The sequence below is a fragment of the Ambystoma mexicanum genome, chromosome 1q (assembly GCF_040938575.1).
Source record: "Ambystoma mexicanum isolate Mex_15411 chromosome 1q, UKY_AmexF1_1, whole genome shotgun sequence".
NCBI lineage: Eukaryota > Metazoa > Chordata > Amphibia > Caudata > Ambystomatidae > Ambystoma > Ambystoma mexicanum.
The window spans coordinates 578,203,180-578,223,709 of NC_090922.1; the positions used below are offsets into that span (position 1 = coordinate 578,203,180).

At 45.8% G+C, this 20,530-nt stretch overlaps 1 protein-coding gene across 1 annotated transcript in view; it reads right to left on the minus strand.

The window, feature by feature from the left end:
• Positions 1-20,530, minus strand: part of TMCO1 (transmembrane and coiled-coil domains 1) — a 363,846-nt gene that overhangs the window by 303,666 nt on the left and 39,650 nt on the right. The window contains exon 3 of the mRNA XM_069641076.1: positions 14,704-14,763. Within this exon, the coding sequence (XP_069497177.1) occupies positions 14,704-14,763 (60 nt within the window). The remainder of the gene's footprint in view (positions 1-14,703; positions 14,764-20,530) is intronic.

Here is a 20,530-nt window from a genome sequence, read left to right on the forward strand (position 1 = left end):
AGAGTTTCAGATTAATGAATGTGCGGGCTGTATCGAGGGCTAATTTTGTGCATTCCATTAGGTTATTTAGCTTTTGCTTTTGGATTGTTCCATGTAGAGTCCTCTTCTTGAAATAGGTAGGTTTTTAAAATGTCTTAAGGGCTCCGTTTGTAGATTTAGATCAAATACGATGTGTATGCAACGCTCTCTAGGGTAACGCCCTTTGGCCAGTAATATTCTATTCTAAACTAGGTGGATTATGCTATTACTATGATATCATTAAAGGGTAAGTTTGCTCAGAAATGTTATTGGCCTAATGGATAGAGCATGTATTTTGTAGCCTACTCCCATTCACATATGTTCAACTCACGCTTTGGGGGCCACCATCTTGTGCTAATCTGATCTGTTGGTCTATCGCCCTAAGTTCAAGTGCCCTCGTGGAAGTAAATCATAAGACCGCCCATAAAGCTGTCATTAGAAGCGAATGCCACTTGTCACACCACCACTGCACATCTTCCCATCCACAAACCAACCAAGGCTTATCCTGCTTAGCTTCATGGAGTGGCATGGTCGAGCCCAGTCGGCAGGGTCAGCAAATGATTAGTAACAAACTCGGGAGGATAGCTCAGCAGCAAAGTACTCGCCTTCGAAGCAAGACGACACGAAGCAACGCAGGTTCGATCCCCGGGTCCGTGCTTAGGAACCTCTGGTTATTAAGCGCATTATAAATAACCTATCATATCATATATCATTAAGGGTGCTAGGGTGAAGCAAGGATTGTATTTGGCTGTACAGCCTGGATGGGCTTGACCCTGCCGACCGTGAAGCTAAGCAGGATCAGCCTTGTGGTTGGTTTGTGGATGGGAGACTGCCGGAGAAATATCAAGCTTAAGGATTGCTGCACATGGATTGTGTTTATAAGTTTTATTTTAATTTGATCACGGCTAGCTCTAGACCCACTAGCTGACTGGTTCGAGTCTGGGTTTACCAGGGGCAAGGTGCAGGTTTCAGCAAGTTCAATCAAAAATTGTATTTTAAAAATGTTGGCCATAATAAAAAAATATATATTAACATGATGTCTTCCCACCCGCAAAACAACTGAGGGTGATCCTGCTTCGCTTCAAGGGCAGGGTCAGCAAATGATTAGTAGCATTCAGGGTGCTTGGATGGGGCTTTAAGGCCTGGATGGACTCAACCCCGCCGCCCTGTGAAGCTAAGCAGGATCAGCCTTGTGCTTGGAAGATATGAGATGTGCACTGGTGCTGCAACATGCGGCGTAAACTTCCAATTATGGCAGCTTCATGGGAGGTCTTATGATTTACTGCCGCAAGGGCACTTGAAATTAGGGTGATGGATCAACAATAGCACAAAACGGCAGCTTCCAACGTGTGAGTTTTTCGTGTGTAAATGTGAGTAAAATCGAAGGTAAGACGCATAGGAAACATTTTTCAGATCGATCAAAATATGCTAAAAAATACATGCCCTATCCATTGGGCCAATAACATTTCTGAGCAAACTTCCCCCTTTAAGTGATCACTTCCCTTGTCTATGTGTAGCACCTGGATCTCTTCGGAGCCATATTCTTGAATGACCGTTTCACAATTAACCATTGAATCCACCTAAGTCATTAGCTCTCCACAGCGACAACCTCTGGTGCCCTGGGTAGTTGGCACTTAAAAGGATGCATAACCTTGGATGTGCAGATCAGTCAGCGACCAAGTTTCCTGGAAACGTATAATGTGGTGTTTCCTAATGTATTTGTATCCAGCAGATTCTTTGCGAGTCCCACAATATTCCAGGACGTTATGCTTATTAAATACTGCGTTCTACTATAGCAATTGACATTGTTGATTTGGTTAATGTTCTGTTGGGAGTTCAGGCCTAGTCAATCTATTGGGTCCAGGCCACCATCGTGATCATCATTTGGCAGGTTAGTAGGCTGCTGAGTGGTCGTTCTCACCATAAGGGGATGAGGAGGACCAAGTCTCACTGCCTTGTCGGAAGTATTCACATTTATCTAGGGTCGTTCTAAGCAAAGGGGGACCACTCTGAGATAGGGTCTTAATTCGATGTTACATTAAGGGGTGGAAGTGATCTATATTCTAAAGCCAAAAGGCTTTGTGCCACACTTGCTGCTCAAAATTTGATAAGACACACCCCATGACAGATCCAATGAATGCATTTTTGTTAAACTTATGCTCGATTCTTAATAGTTTGTTCGAGAGCTAGGGACCTTATGCATGTAGATGAGTTTGTTATGTGAAAGGTGTGGGGCATTGTACCAAGGGGGGAGTTGGCTGGATGAAATGATTTTGTCTATCGAAATGGCGGTATCGCGTTGATCCATCCCAAACAGATTTTTCGAAATAATTTGTTCCGACTAAATTATTTTGAAAGAAACTCATCAAAATATATGGTGGTGTGGGGTAAGGGTTTACAATGAATGGTGTGGGGGGAGGGTTTATAATCTATGGAAGGGGGGTTTACCCCCATATTAAACAACAAAAAACCAACACAAAAAAAAGATGGAGTTTTTGAAAAATAATTCACGTCAATGCAGGGGCATGGAAGCGAAATGCCCTCTACGTGTAGCTTTAGTTAATGTAATAGGTAATGTTCTGTGTGATGGATCACTTTCTATCATGGGATTAGTGACTTTTGTACACCCCAGGTTAAAACGGTGCATAGATTTTTCCTCAAGAGGGCCTAGGAGGCATGTGTCTCAAAACCCATGGCACTTTCATCTGCTGTCTGGATTTTGTGCGGTTATCGGTGGCAGACATGCTATAACAGAAGGGGGCTTTGGTGTTATCGACGTATAACGATCTCTGACCAGAGCGTTATTTAGTGGGGGAGATACTTTACCACCCTTGAGCTGTTTGTCTGACCCCAATTCAGATAGCAATACTTTTCTCAATGCGTAAGCACATCTCAAGCTTACCAGACAACCACACACTTAATGGTTCTTGCTGTTTCAGTAGCAATATTCTGCATCTTCACTAGAATCTTTTCTAACATTATGAACCCTAGTATTGAGCTGGGATACAATTCACCAAATTGTGGACAAGTCTCGATGCTGGGAAACCACAACAATGATAACCAGCTGTCACAAAGCTGAGGGGTGGGCGGTGTAAATCAACACCAGACAGACATGGAGATAGCTTAAACAAAGATATATGGGAAATTACAATGTTGGCTGAAATAAACGCCTAGCAACCACTTCCCAGTCCCCAGTGCACTTCCCTTACCATAGCCCTGAAAATCAACAAAGTGGTTTCTCTTGGGCAAAACCGCTCTACCCAAAAAGAAAAACAAAAAAACAGGACTGCTTCGCCTTTTCAGCAAAACTCTGGGCTTTATATTCCTCATTCTAGAGTGAGTCAACTATGTGAAATATAACAGGATGTCTTTACCTTGGGATGTCTTTACCTAAAGAAAGTCTTTCCCAGGAAATATCCTCACTTCTCTGTCACTCACAATCATGTGAGTGTCCCACATTTCTTTGACGGCTCTTTCAGTAGATTCAGGTCCTCTCCTTTTCTTCAACGACTCCTGGGCAGATCCCCTTACCTAGTCCTTGGAGCCCTATATGCCCTTGCCAGGTAGGTCTGGAATGAGTCAGAAGTCAAATCAGGGCGATTCTGGGATAAGCCCCAAAGCTTCCACCAAGAATCTGGCCAACTGAGCTTCACTAAACGCTCCCCCAAAGGTTATTTGAAATGGTACCATAGAATTGCTCAGAAATGTCTCTTTAAAAAAGGGACTGTTTAAGGAAGGCAAAGATATCACAGAATGCATACCCTGCCGCCCAATATCACTTATAAATGTGGATGCAAAGATCTACACTAGCATTCTCGCAAGCCGGCCAGCACAGATTTTACCCCAGTTAGTTCATACAGACCCGGTTGGCTATGTAAAGGGCAGGCAGGGCGCGGACAATGTCCGCAAAACTCTTAATTTCATTGCCGCCATCGACGAGAGAGAAGACTGTCCCATTTAAATGTCTATTGACGCAGAGAAGAGGTTCGACAGAGTCAAATGGCTTTTTCTGCAACCGGTTATGAGGTGGGCAGGATTGAGTAAACTATGGACATCAGAGGCATCAGCACTATACAGAGACGCTACTGCTAAAGTTCTGGTTAATGGTGTTGAATCAAAGCTCTTTAACCTGCACGAGGCACGCGGCAGGGCTGCCCTTTGTCGCCTGTCTTGTTTGCCCTGGTGATGGAGCCATTAGCGCAGCCAATTAGAACAAACGCTCAAATTTGCGGCATAGAAAGAGGAGGGAAGAAATATAAGTTAGCGCTATTCGCAGATGATATCTTAGACTATATCTCCCGATAGTTGGAATCGATGCTCGACCTTTTAGCTACCTTGAAGGAATACTGCACACATCGGGATTTCAGGCGAACCTGAACAAAACAGTTGCGTTAACGCTCCAGCCGAACGCAGTCCTCCCTGCACAATTAGTTGTAGAGTGGGGCGTCCAGCCACAGACAGAGGGGATACAATTCTTTAGGTGTAGAGATTAAGAACATAGCAAGTCTATCTGATGCAAACTATAGACCCCTTTGGAACACCATCAACGCCGATTTAGCGATATGGTCCAAATTGGCGCTCTCCTAGTCAGCTAGGTTCACGTCAATCAAGATGAATATACTCCCCAGATTCTGGTTTCTCTTTCAATCACTCCCAGTGGTAATCCCGGAAGCATTTCATGCAGAAGATAAGAGGTCCCTTCTGGCGTATTTGTGGGTGGACTTGAAGCCCTGGGTTTCTTACGTGACCTTGATCACACCGAAAGACAAGGGGGCTATGGGTTAACCTGATCTCTTTGATTATTATAGGGCTTCTCAATTTCTCATTTTAGCGGATCACTTGTGGGAAAAAACTGAGAACTTGACCGTGTAGTTTATATACAAAATGCAGAACATCTAAAGGCCTATCCTATCCTAAACGACCATCAGTTTTGGATTTCGGGTTGGATACGGTACTGAGACAGCGCTACTTGAACTCAAATCCAAATTGATGGCCCGTATGGATAATAGGGAAGCATCCTTGCTCGACCTTTCCGCGGCCTTCGACCTGGTGGACCATGATATCATGGCCACCAGGTTGTGTGAAGTGGCTAATTTTTCACCCCTGGCCTGCAAATGGGTACTGTCATTTCTTAATAATCGAGACAGTAGAGTATTTTGTAGCAATGCGGAATCAGAACCTATTGTAACAATGTGGGCTGTCCTACAGGGTGCTTGTACATCTCCCTGTTTCTACAATATATTCACAGCCCCCCTGTTTGCAATGCTCGATTATGAGAATATAATTTTTACCAATTATGCAGATGACACGCAATGTGTCATCCAGCTTACTGGTTGTCATAAGGAAGATTAATTGGCCATTTATAGAGTTTTTACTCTTATTGAGGTCTGGATGCTCCATAATAAACTAGCAATGAACAAATCAAAAACGGAACTACTTGTTATAGGATCACCTTACATCATTAACAAAATGGGGCCAAAGTATGAGAACTTGCAGCTGGGATGAGAATCAATCAAACCCTTAAAGGTGAAAACCCTTGGAGTAACTTTCGATCAACATATGACCATGAAACAGCATGTCAGCAGTCTTGTATCCTCATGTGCATACCACATTAAATTGTTAGCACATCTAAGGCCACTGATCTCACAAGAGAATGAGGAGACTATTGTGAGAGCAATTGTTGGCTCTAAAATAGACTATTGCTCTAGCTTACTCATGGGTATCAATAAGTCTGACTGCAATAGATTGCAGGTATGCCAAAACGGGGCTATTCGAGCTGTTATGAATCTCAAGTATAGAGACCATGACACTTTGGCAAGACGTGAGCTACACTGGTTACCAGTGGCCTCTAGATCTCTATTACGAACTCTGACTATTATTCATAAGTGCAGATCTGGAAATATGCCTGCATATCTACAGCAGCTGATATCCACAAAAACCAGTGTGCGAACATTAAGGTCAAACAACCAGCACTTTCTATTTGAACCAATAGGTCACACCGCTAGAGAAGCTAACTCAGCCTTTGCTTTCTTTGGACCTAGAGTTTGGAATGTTCTTCCGTTAAAGATGAGATCCATTGATTCCCTAGAATTGTTTAAGAAGACTCTAAAGACCTATCTATTCAACTAGGTGACCCTTAGACAGTTATAAACTCTCACCTCTGCTATGGCTTTGCATCCTGTATTCCATTATGTGTTATTTGTTGTTTAATATCTTGTAGTGCCCTCACGCCTTAGGGTTCATGGTCGCGCTATACAAATGTATTAAAGTAAAGTAAAGAAACAATGGGTAGATCTGGAAAACAAGCTATTCACGCCAGTTACCCTTGGTGAATGGCTATGGGTCCCATACCGACTATGCCACGAAAGATGGGAGCACACAGTCCTGGCAGTATTGTGGTCTATTTGGCGTCCCACACGCTCCCAGGTCCAGCCCCCGACCCCTCCAGGAGCAATGGGCCCTCGGCGGGCATATTGCACCATGGCCACTACATCTCTGCCATTATTAAGGTAAGCGCCACACACAGAGCGCTTTTCCCTGAATTTACCTCCCAATAACTGCTTCCGCCAGCTCTGCGCAACATCATAGGAAGGATAGGCTATCGTGCAGCCTATATCCACGGATCCGAATTTGCAGCACTGCTGTTGCATGCAAAACGCCATTGAAGCCCACGAGGCTTTCACTCTTTAAAAACGGCCGTCCGTTTTTCTACTGCCTGCAGCAACACCTACTGAGCTACCAGCATCCATCACCGATAGGCTGCCTTGCCTACTTGCTCCCCTATTGGACGCCGGCAGGCGAAGCCGGCCCACTTTGACCAAGGCCCACGGCAACAAGGCCAATACCTGTTAGGTGCCTGTTAGTACCGGTGTCTGCCATCTGCCAGACCCCCTCTCTGTGTCGTACGCCAGGTAACTCATTTTTGGCTACACTAACATTGCGGCGCAACGAGGAACTGCCTACCCCACTGCCTCCACTACTACACGTAGGTTTACCAAACGCTGATACGGCTTGTGTAAGTCTGGTCCATTCTAATAACTGCAACCGATGACCTGATTTGTCCTGATCTACGGCCACAGTAGCAAACTGTATTTATAGTATCCTTGTTTCTCCCAGTTGCCTCACGTTTGCTTTTAGAGTACCATCCTAGTAAACTATACTTGATCACTATCACCTGCTCATCCTTTGACCATACTAGCCACTGCCTTAGCAAACTCCACCCAGAGTACCTGATTATGCCTGGTTATCCCACACTTGCATTCAGAATGTCCTCCAAGTAACTGTATTTGATTGCTGTCACCTGCCTGACCATTTGCTATCTGTAACTGGCACCACCTCTACGCTGTGCAAAAAACAAAAAATTGAATTTAGATGTTCAGCTGCCTGCTCACATAGTCCTTTAACATGGCTGCGCACAGTTCTTAAGCTCAGACATAGTACTCCTGCCTAGACTTAGCAGCCTTTTTATACCTACTGCAATCCTTAGCAATGAACCTAGGCCTCACTATACACCATGAAGTACCTCCTAACCTCACTGGTATGTTAGAATACTCCACGCATAACCTACCTGCTGCAATACATGCTTACATACTTGTTGCAGTACACCCAATGCCAACGAGTCTTAAATGTGTTAGATACCTAATTTGAACTACTCGCAAAGTCTACACTGATCCATAGTTGGTCTCCACATCTGACCATGTGCCTGATCTAGTTGTTGTGCCTCTGCCTGAAATGTGCCCAGTCTAGATATTGTGCCTCTGCCTGAAATGTGCCCAGTCTAGATACTGTGCCTCTGCCTGAAATGTGCCCAGTCTAGATATTGTGCCCTTGTCTCTGCCACTACCATGCAATTCTGGCTCACCTTTGTCATGTTCCCTTTCTGTATCATGCATAACAATGTACTTTGCAGCGGTAATAGCTACATAGCCCATAAAAATGGCCTAGCTAGACCTGCCTGCCCAAGACATCATCCTATCGCCTGCCCCACACCCTTCTTGCCCACTACACCAGCCTTCCCACCAGTCTCCCATTTTGCCCCTCCTTCCCATGATAGTGCCCACTTAACTGACTACCTAACCCATAGCAACACCGATTCACCCAAGCGGGACCACCTTAACACAAGATCACCATGCCCATCTACTGGTTACAGCCCTATTAGAACTATTACCCAAACTGACACACAAACTACCACTCTCGACTCAACAGAGCGTAACAATAGACTAGGTAGCAGAATCCTCCACAAGAACAGCATCCATCTAGATAAACTACCCAATAAGACCAGTATCCAGAATAAAGTTTCTAACAATTCCAACCCAATCCAGCTAAAAGGAGCACTGTTAAACGTTAGATCCTTAGTCGCCCACTACGTAGAGACTTCTGACATCATTCTAACCAACAACTTGGACTTCCTTGCTGTGACTGAAACTTGGCTTCATTACGCTGCGGGACCTTCTCTTACCTTAGCCATACCTAACAATTATACCATCCTCAGAGCAGATAGACCTAACGCTCGCGGAGGTGGTGTAGCCATCATCTTTAAATCATCACTTGAAATCAGACTAGCCACCTCTCCTACACTAAACTCATGTGAACATCTCACAGTCAAACTGCAAACTTCCCCTAAGAGTACAATTACGATACGATCTAATATATAGGTCCCCGGGTCCGCCTGGTTCATTTGAGGAAGATATTACATCCTTAGTAGCTGAAAACTCGAAACCTTCAGCTCAAATCATCATACTTGGGGATTTCAATCTTGGGTTTACCGACCCTCATGACACCTCAGCCACCTCCCTGGCTACTGCACTAGCTGAGCATGGCCTCCCACAACTCTGTTCCCAACCTACACATTCGAAAGGTAGGACTCTTGACTGGGTAGCTGCTCTCAACTGCAACATTACTCTCAAGGACCCTATACCTCTTGTCTGGATGGATCACCACTTCCTCCCTTTAGATATTAATATCAGTAACCCAGTCCCTAAAAAAACTTTTATTGCTCCAGCTTGCCCAACCAGGAACAAGAGTAAGATCACAGCTGAAGCATAGTCCCCACCCTAAATGCACTACCAGCCACAGCTGACTTGAACTTGTTGGTCAATACCTACAACGAATCCATGACTAAAGCTATTGACAGCATTGCCCCATTAAAAATATGCAAAAAGAAACAGAAAGCTCACCTGAATTCATGGTACACCCCTGAGCTCAAACTACTTAGACAACAAAAAAGCAAACTTGAAACATTGTGGAAGACAGCTCCCTCATTAGAAAATAAAACTAACCTTACTAATATCACCACTCTACAAAAATGAGATTATACGTGCTAAAAAAGAATCTTTCAACTCCAGGATAACTCAGGCAGGCTCTAGCACGAGAGAGTTATTTAACATCTTAAAGGAATTAGAAAACCCTAATCCTCTCATTGATACCTGTACCAAGGATAAACACTGGTGCACAGGTATCCAGAATGCCCTCGCCAACAAAATCACGGGACTCCAAACTAAAATTGAAAATAAACGACAACAACTCACCCATGGCACTACTTCCGGTCCAACTTTACCCTCGCCCATTGCCAATAACTCAGGCTTCACCTTCAAAAGGGTAACTATACCAGAAGTACAAAAAATTATAGCCTCCTTGAAACCATCTAACTGTAAGGGGGACAGCTGCCCTGCCCAGGTCATAAAAGACGCAGCCAGGGATCTCTCCCCTTTCATTACCAAACTAATAAACCTATCTTCCACTAGCAATGCAGTCCCAAGCAACTTGAAACAATCTTGGGTTCTACCATTAACAAACACTTGACCCGTCTATACCTACCAACTATAGACCTATCACCACCGTACCGTTCTTACTAAAAATTCTTGACAGAGTGGCCTACGTACAAATACAAGATTACCTCGAGACAAACCAACTACTGAGAATTAGTCAGTCTGGCTTTCGTTCTCAACATGGAACAGAAACAGCCCTTGTTGATCTCAAAAGCCAGATCGACGAACTCAAAGATAAAGGAAAGGCTGCCATCCTTCTTCTCCTAGTCCTCTCCGCTGCCTTTGACTTGGTGGACCATAAAATCCTATGCAACCACCTATCATCGGCAGCACATTTCTCCCACTCCGCGGTCACATGGATCCAATCCTTCCTTGATAACAGGACCATGCGAGTCTTCTCACCGTTAGCAGCGGCCGACCCGATTCCCATCACCTGCGGTGTCCCACAAGGCTCCTGTGTTTCGCCCACTTTGTATAATATATTTACAAAGCCTGTATTCGACAAGCTGGACCATCTGGGTGTCACCTACACCAACTACGCAGATGACACCCAGATACTCCCAACTCTATCCGGTAATTACAACTCGGACATCACCCGGATCAATTAAGTCTTCTCCATCATTCAGGCATGGATGGCCACACATGGCCTCTGCCTGCATGATGACAAGACAGAATTGCTCCTTGTCGGCTCCCCTAACACTATCCTGAAGCTCAGCTCCAGCTACACCAGCTTCACTATTGACGGGAACACTATTCCCATCGCAAAAAGTGTCAAGACCCTAGGCTTCTATCTAGACACCAACACCAACCTCTCCAAACAAGTCAACATGACCGCCTCAGCCACTGCCTACACAGGTAAATCGATCAGGGCCTGTAGACCCCTGCTATCCCCCAGTAGCTGCCTCACATTAGCCAGAGCACTTACACAGTCTAAATTGGACTACTGCAACGGCTTATATGTAGGCGCTAATAAACCTGTTATCAACAAACTGCAGGTCCTCCAAAATAATGCACTCCGAGCTGCTCTTAATATTCCTAGGAGAGAACACATATCGGCCACTAGAATATCATGCAAATGGCTATCCATCCAACAAAAAAATTATCTAAAAACTATCTGCCTCACCTACAAATCACTTAATCACCTTGCCCCGCTTTACCTTACTAACAAATTCACCTTAAAACCTGCTACCAGAATCACCAGATCTTCCATCACACTACACCTGACAGTGCCCAAATACACCCTCAAAAGAGCCGGCGGAACTAGCTTCCCGGTTCTAGCCGAACAACTTTGGAACACTATTCCACTGAACATTAAATCCATCCCCACCTTTCAACCCTTCAGAACCCAGGTCATCACCTGGCTTCTAAACAAATAACTCAGTGATCTGTCACTTACCTCACTCACCACTACCCTGCCTCTTCCGCTACCAGCTAATACAGACCCTGTATCTTGTATACGTGTCACTTTAACAGCTCAACACCTTTATAATACTGTCTGCTTACTATCTACACCAACTGTATTTTTTTGCAAAATGTATAAACTACTGCACATTATTTCTGTAATTGTATATATGCTGCACAAATGCCCTAATATATTGCCTGTAACCATTTCCTTGAGCGCCCATATACCCCTGGGTCCGGAGCGCTATACAAATTAATAAACAAACAAACACCATGAAGGGAGTAACATCCTGGTCATCTCGCATCAGTTGCATATGGGCCCCCCTATTAGGGATCAATTAATAGACGTAAGTCGCTTTCAGCCCCAATATGAGGAAGGTTTGGTAGGAGCAGGGCAAATTTGGAAAGACGCCTCCTATATATCAAAGGCAGAACTAGAGGAAGTACAGCATGGTACCACGATAACACCACTACACTATCTGCAGTTGAGTGTATTGCGAGACACGCGCTGGCGGGGCCTGGGGGCAAAACTCCCTCTGGAGACTGCTTACAGCATTTCAGCGCATGCCAGGACTCAAAGGGGTTGATGGCTCAATTACATAGCGCACTGCTTAGTAGAGGCCATCTTACACAACCCAGCACTCAAATCAAGTGGGAGGCTGACCAGGAGCTGCAAGATCAGCCAGACATATGGGCAGTAATATACAAAGGCAGTATGGAGCACATCTATATCCACGCAATACAAGATGCACAATGGGAGGCTATTGATGAGATGGCACCTGACTTCACACCGGCTATCGGAAATGTTTCCAGGGATAGCACCGCATTGTTGGAGGGGCTGTGGTGAAACAAGTGATTATTGGCACCAGTGGTGGAGATGTGTAAGGGTGAAGATATTTTGGAAGGAGGTCCTGGGTTGGATACAGGCTATAGATGGTATTACTAGGAGACTGTCTCCATTACTCGTACTGTTCGGAATAGAGACAGCCGAGGAGGAGACAAACGCAATTCTTTCCCACATGTCTAGAAATGTGTTGCTAGCTGCCAGAGTATGCCTAACAGTTATTATTATTTTTTTTTTAAACAATTTTATTGGTTTTATTCAACAACAAATAACAAACCCAACTGGGCATACAGTGGTTACATATCTTGCTCGTAAATACACATACATTTTGTTTTTCGCCCACTGTCTTCCCCGTCCCACCCCCCTCCCAAGCCTACCGTCTCCCATTGTTAGTCTCCACCATCAGCGGTGTTGGGGGCCTCTCCCGCCACGTTTATCGAGTCATCATCACTTGGTCCATCATATGTGGGCCCAAACAGCTCTGCTATTAGCTGTCTCCAACCCACTAGGGCTCCGGCTTCACCCTCTATGTCACCTTTGCACGCTTCCTGCCATGCTACTGTTTCTTCCTCCGCCCACTTCTTCAAGTCCCTCCACCACGTCTCTACTTTGGGCTTGTGGCACGCTTTCCATCCCATCGCAATCTTCTCTTCGCCAATACATATGCCAGATCTTTCAATTTGCTCACATGTTTAAGCTTCCGCGGTCTGGGGAACCCTCCCAACAAACAAGCCCACGCTGTATCCACCTTCATACGGATCCCCTTGTCTTCCATTTTCTGTGCTATCTCTCTCCAGTATTTCACTATCTGCGGACATGCCCAGAACATATGCACCATCCCTACGTTTTCTTCATTGCATTTGGGACACACCTGGCTTCCAGCATTCTTAAATTTGGCCACCTTTAATGGCGTCAGGTATGCTCTGTGCGTTATATATAACTATTTGTTGCAGCCTGGCATTTCTCGACACTTTCTTGTGATACCCCTGAGCTCTTTCCCACAGAGTATGCCTAACAGTTATATGGAAAAGCAGCACCCTGCCAACGAAAGGGGAATGGCTCACAAAGGCACACACCATATATTAAATGGAAAGTATTACTGCAGCCCTGCTAGAATCCGACTCACACAGACATGATCTGGCTTCCCTTTTTGAAATATTATAGTGAATACAGAAATGCATTGAAGGGGGAGTGAAAGAGGTACACATGTAGGTGCCCATTAACAACTCTAGTACTTCACATAGTGCCCATCGTTTTTGACCCTGCTAAAGTGGCGTGAAATGGTAAAATGTCAAAATTGAACAAAAAGGCAACCCAAGTGCATAGGTAGAAAGATATTGAAAGGTGTCAAGGTTAATTAAGTGAATAGTGTAGCGTTGGATTCTACTCGGATGTGTGGATGTGTGGGGCGTGAGGGGAGGGGACATGGGAGGAAAGATGTGCGTAGCTGTCATGACTGAATAACACCTGTTGGGAGATAGCATTGGTCAATGCGTTCAGGCAAGAGATATCTCTTTGACAGAGTTCCTTGGGCTATGAAGAAGACAGACAGAAGGGAAGGGGAAATATAATGGGTTTTTGTGTTCCTACTACCTTTACCACTGTGATGTAAACACGTGAATGGTGACGTTCTAAAATCTGTTGTAAAACCAATGAAATACGGTAAAAATAAAAAATCCAAAAAAAGGACGGTTTACAAAAGTGGATTCAAGAATGAAATTTTAATTAGGTGCACCCATTGGCCACTCCCAATGGTAACTCAGACGTTGACGAGCGTTTTGCTCAGTGAGCTTTATCAAAACTTCCCTAGCATGAGTGCAAACATGGAGAGTGAAGGGATACATTTTGCACCTTGCTCAACTTCCGAGGACCGTTTGAATATTTTGGAATGCGTTTCTTTGCCCTGGTTACACATTTCACCATATGCGTCTGGGTTTCCACAACATTCCTATGGGGTTGGCTCCAGATTCAGGTTGTGGCCAGAGATTATACTTAGATGAAGGAACAACAGTCAAAAAGTATTCACATCAGTAGTCGGGATTACGAACATATTGCAAGAACAGCATGAGGGGAGCTTGGGTACTGTATTATTACTTTTGGGAACGGTGGCATCACAGAGATTCTTAGGTTTTAAACGTACCACTACACTATTGACTCCCCTTACAGGGGCGGGGGAATGTTCCTGCCCAGGGGTGGACTGGGAACTAAAAGAGGCCCTGGAAATAATTACTGGGGACCAAAATAGGCCCTGGAAATAATGTTCAAAGTGGCCCCATATGACACATTTTCAAGAAGCCCAATGCTTTTTCTATGACAAAATTTGGAAATACCACACAAAAGAGGCCAAGGGTGCAGAGGCCCACTGGGAAATCTCCAGAGTTCCCTATAGGCCAGTCCACCCCTGTTCCTGCCTAATAAGCCAAGTCTTCCTGAAACGCTGCGGGATATGGTGGTTTAGGCTAGGGAATCCTTGCTGCACTGCGCCGGGGCCATCACATGGCAGTTTGTGGCACACCATCCATGGCCACCCCACACTCTACTCAAAGGCAGGAGACTTCATCATGCAGTTCAGTTTAAAAGACAAATTGCATTAGATTAGATCGTGAATTGTAACTGCTCAGAGAGTAAAAGCAGGGATTAAAACTACTTAAGTGGGCTTCTTTGGGTTCTTACCTATTTTCTTCTTCTGCTGACGACCAGCAGACTCAGTTATAGTTTCCTTCTTCTTCTCCACTGAAAAACAGAAACGTCTACAGTTAAAGGGCAAGCCAAATCATAGACCTTCGGCATTCAAATTAATTACAAATGAAAGTTGAAAAACATAGAACAATCATTGAGGGCATCATGCATAAATGACATTTGGCCAGTCCAGGGAACACACCAGTACTCAATCACAAAAGGGATAGACTAGATGGAAGGAAGGATGGGTTTTAAAATGGTGAAGTTGAAAACGGCAGCACATTTAACAGCACCCACCTGTGCCTTAAGACTCAGGTGAAAAACGTGTATACAAACCAAACCATAAGAGGTCCGATTTTGTCAACGGATTTAGAAAATGCCAAATGCCAAGTAGGAACACTTTAGTCTTTCCTGCATTACACGAAGTGGCTGTTAGACAGTACAAAGGCCGCATTATATGATCATATAATTACACAGAATCTTTAACCTTTGGGAATATCACTTCCAACCTAATATTTCCTTTTCTTTACTACAACATAAGAACGACACAATAAACATTGAGTAAACCCACTATTAAGAAAGTACCAGATGACCTCCATCACCCACTCTAACCAGTTGGTGAGTAACAATGGCCTTTTTTGCAATTCGATAATGGGCCTCATCACGAGTTTGACGGTAACGCTTAAATGCGGCGGTAGCGCCATTACCGCCGCATTTAAGGGTCCGCCAGATCATGGCCTTGACAGATTTACCCCAGCTCTCCGCTGGGAGGAAATGTGCGGCAAATGTGCCGATTTTGGCGCCATTAACACCGGCGGGAAATCCGCCAGCGGTAATAGCGCGAATATTCCCCATTGGGCCCAAAGGGGAATGAGGAATTCCCGAATGGGCCCAATGGGAAATGGGCACTAACCGTTCTGCAAACCCGTGATCCGGCGCTAATAGCGCCGGGGGTTTGGCAGTAGGGCTAATAGCGCCGGCGGGAATCGCGCCAGCGTTACCGTCCAACTCGTGATGAGGTCCAATATATCCAAATGGGAGCAAATATTGATGATTTAAACTAATTATTATAGGTATCAATTTGTATATATTCAAGACTCATATTGATCTATTGAGCAAATGGAGATATGATCTCAGCTAATAGTGACAAAGGAACATTCGTTTATATAATAATACCGCGTGTTTATGCCCACTGATGCTACTTAAAATCTGTAAAAAATGATTTATAAATCGAGTTCAAATAAGTAATTTCAAAAATTGTAACCATCAACAACATCATTACTATAATAGACGAATGTAAATACACAGTTGCAACAGCTAACAGTAAAAATCCAACAGGATCTTTTTACAACAGAGATATTTAACATACATCATTAACAAGCAACTTCCTTCTCTCTCCCCAACTCCCCATGTCCTTCTCTGGAAGGCAGGATTTAATTTCCAATTAATATTTGACTGTACACATTTTTCCAATGTTTCATTTAATCAGATAATGATGCACAGGCAACGTTCACCAAATAATAATTTGTAGCCTTGAGAAAGCTCATTACAAACGCTCTTGGTGGAAGCTCCACGAGGCTGACCAATGTTTCCAGCCGCTCAAACTGACCGTAATGTATTGCAGTTCCCCACTGGACCTGTGCAGTCGAATTACACCTCCCACCCCTCCCCCGAAGGAACAACTGGAATTAAGCTTATGGCGGTACTACCACCACGCCTGCTTGAGGAGGCTACATGGCACCCAGCATCGAGCCACAGCTGAAACACCTGCTGAGCCTGAGGCACCGAGGTTCTCATCCTATTGCTCAGATGTATTTTTCTGCAGTCTGGCATGGGCCTAAGCAACCGGGACTTCTCTTGTGTTCATTTCCAACAGCCAAGCAATGGTGCAACCCTTCTCACCAGCAGTCCAGTGATCATTACAGAATGCACCATCAACAGTCTTTCCCTTTTTCTTCTGCGCAGCTTCCCCAAACTTCTAGTGCCATCTGATGAACCATGATATAGATTTCATTAAGGGAACCCTGTCTTTGCACTTTATTTTGATCAATGTCTTATAAATAAAGTTGTTTAACATCTCACAGATAGCTGGCGGCTTACAACTGAGCATTTAACCCACACACAATATTGAAATATATACTGTATATCGCCATTCAGCCCAAAAATATAAATATATGGCTTTTGGTCCTTATTACCCAGCCCTAGTGTTCATGTAATTCTTGACACCGATCCTCCTACTCTCTGGGCCCTTTAAGTTACAGTATACCACATTTTCTCTTTAAACAGGTAAACAGGAATCAAGTTTTCTGCTTTGTTGTTTTACTCAACAACTCTTCGAAGGCAACCAGTGGACTATTTTGCTCTCATTGGCTTGGGACTACCTGCAGTGCCCTGGAAGTAGCATATTCTAATGCCCACATACGCCCACTGAAGCAGTCTCACAGGCTATGCTCTCTCATCGTTGTGCTGCTACTGAAGTAAAAATGGCCTCTAAACGATCCAAAGATGCAACAGTGAGGATGTCCTTTCTCTAATGCAAAACCACCTGATTCACCCACACCTGGAGGTCGAAGAAGATTTGGCATCACCAGCTATGAAAATGTTACTTTTTCAAATGCTATCAGAAATTAAAAAGGAAATCCATGGGGGCGCTAGCGTATGGCACAGATGTAGACGCGCTTCACTAAAGCTCCATGATGAACCCAAAAACATCCGGACCAAAAAGACCTTTTTTCCTGATAATACTTTTCCTATTTTTTCACAGCGCTTTAGCTGTACCCCAAAATAAGGCTAATCGTGTACACCCTCTGCCGGATGCGAGAGCTACAGCAGCATAATGATCCTCCATCATTACATGAAATAATTAGGATCGCCTTGCTGCGGATCATGTATCACCTGCTCCCGGCCATGGTGAAGTCCCGGAGTTCTGTTGGGCCTTGCTTACTTCTGCACAAACTTAAAGAGCGCAGCGGACATCCTATCAGAGAAGCCCCGTTACCCTCTGTGTAGACAAAGCAATCTCATCCAGCTGTGGATTAGGAGATATTACGCTGCAGAGGTGATAGGAACCCTGGCAGCCGCACTTGTAGCCCTGAGTGCAGACATACTGAAGTGCCCCCATCCTTGCTGATGCAGGAATCGAAAGGAGAAGCCGGAGTCCCCGAAAACCTGGCACCCTGGATGCGACAATTGTCAGACCCTTGATACCCACCATAGTCTGCCAATACGACCAGAAGGCTTTGTTGAGATTCTAGGGGTTTTGCTCCCCCCTCACTTGGACACAAGCTTTGGTAACTCAAAACTGCAGCAAATAGTGCAGGTGGATTTTTGGCTACAGCTTGCATTAATAAGCAGCTGTATTTCAGTTGAAATAATTTCAATATTGGAACCTTTGGCTAGAGGAGTCAGTGAGAAGACAATGCGAGGGGCCTGGGGGGAGGGGGTGGTCTCCCTGATTGATTTCGGGGGAATTTTCACCTACCATACAGAATGAAACAAGGGGCCTCATTACGAGTATGCCGGTAAAACCGTGTTCATTACCGGCATGTCGGAATGAGCGGGTCCGTGCACGTATGAACCCGCTAATAGCGGGTCATTACGAGTGCGCGAGCACGCGCGTTCCCCCATGCCGGTAGTGGCAACACCGCCATGCCGGTAAAGGGCCTCCAAGCCCCCTATACCGGCATCGCGGGGCCTGCCCATTGCGCTACCGCCTCACACTAACCCGTAAATACCAGCACGGTAATACCACCATGGTATTACTGTGTTCGCAAAAAACAGACCCGGAAATTACGTCATCGCGCAGGAACGGGAAAAGGGCCGGCGGCCATCTTTAAAAACACAATCCATTGCCATCCTCCATTACTACCACTACACCCGTGTTGTTGAGTGCCAAAACAGAACCAGGATGTCAAAGGCCACCGGAAAAAGCAAACAAAGCAAACAAATTAAGAGGAAGCAGCGCTTCTCAGATGCAGAATTGACAATGCTAGCGGACACCCTACAACAGCATGCTGACATTATCCGAAGCACGGACCTGAAGCGTGCGGCCCAAACGCATAAAAAACAGGTGTGGCAGGAGGTTGCGCAGAGGGTAACAGCAGTGGGGGTTACCCCAAGGAGTGTCCGGGATTGTAGAAAAAGCTGGGACGACCTCCGCCTCCGTGTGCGGAAGATCCTTGCGGAGAACCGGAGGGCCGCAAAGGCGACAGCCGGTGGCACACACTCCCCTGTTAAGCTCACCACATGGGAGGAGATTGCAAGTGGATTCATCGATCCAGAATCCATCGAGGGGATTGAAGAGCAGGAGTACGGGGCAGCTACTTCAACAGAGGAAGGTGAGTGAACCATCACATCCACCTATAACAAAACATGATGTGACACAAGTGAGGTGGGAGTCAGAATAGGCAAGGCAATTCCCATACCCAAGGCAACATCAACTCACCAACAGAATATTGATTGCCACCCCCTGCACCACACGCATGCTGCGTGAAATCTGTAAACCCATCCATGCCCATGTCCCCCCACACCTAGACAATCCATTGCCACCATGTCCCCTCAGTACACCAAATGCCACACAACAGAAATGAAATCATGCCTGAATGTATCAAGATATAACACTGCCACAAATCACAGCTGCCATTTGGCAATCTCACTGATGACCTGCATCTCTTCTATCCCCCAGGCACCGATGAGGAAGGTGGAACCCAGGACAGGGGGTCAGGCACATCCAGTGCAAGCAAGGGGACCAGGGACACCGCAACCCGCTCCTCCAAAAAATTTCCTGTGACCACTCCCAGTGTGCCACGCAAGGCATCATCTCTGCAGGGGGCACCTGCTGCGACAGTGCCAGCTGTACCACCGGCCACCATGGACGACCTGTCCACAGAGGTGGTTGGAGAGGCCGAAGAATTTTCGGGATCGCCCAGCCCAACACCCATTGGCCCCCCCTACCACCCCAGCGGAGACAGAGAGTCTGGATGACCCATGTCTCCATGACTCCGACCTAGGGGACTCGGACATCGGCATATTTGAGGACGACAGTGCCCAGGACGAGGGCCCCACGCAGGTGCCTGCCACCATCCAGCCCTCCGCCACCCAGCCCTCCACCGGTACACCTGCGATAGAAACCCCCTTTGAGGCCCGTCAAGACGAGATGCTGCAGATAATGCGGCAACAGGTCGTTGCCGGTAATGAGGCCATGAAGGCCATAGCCTCGGCCATTGCCGCAAATACAGCAGCCGTGGAGGCGTCCACGTCTGCATTCAGGCAGTGCATGGGGTCACTGACCGAGGCCCTACTAGCCAACATCAGGCAAGTGCAGCAGCCACACCATGGGTCTGACAGAGGATTGACAATTGACACCTCGACCACGTCAACACCTTCCACCTCTGTCCAATCAAGCCCGTGCGCTTAACGCGGAGGAGTGCCCGGTGCATGGCCATGGCAACCCCAGACCTGAAAGTCGCCAAAAAGTGACTTTTTGAAAAATGGAAGAAATGTGAGGAGTAGGATTGTTGAAGGCAACACTGTTTGTTGCACACATGGGGACATCTGGGGTCCGTGGGGTGGGTGAGGGAGTTTGTTGGGCTGTTCACTGGGGTCTGTGGGGTGGGTGAGGGAGTTTGTTGGGCTGTTCACTGGGGTCTGTGGGGTGGGTGAGGGAGTTTGTTGGGGGGGATCGTGGGAGGGGGGAGTGGGCACAGTTTTGCACTTTCATATAATACACAAGTTTTCTGGAGAACAATCCATGGCTGGACATTGTCATTTTTGGTGTGCACCCATGTAATGTGTTACGGTGTTCAGTCTCAAAATTACAACA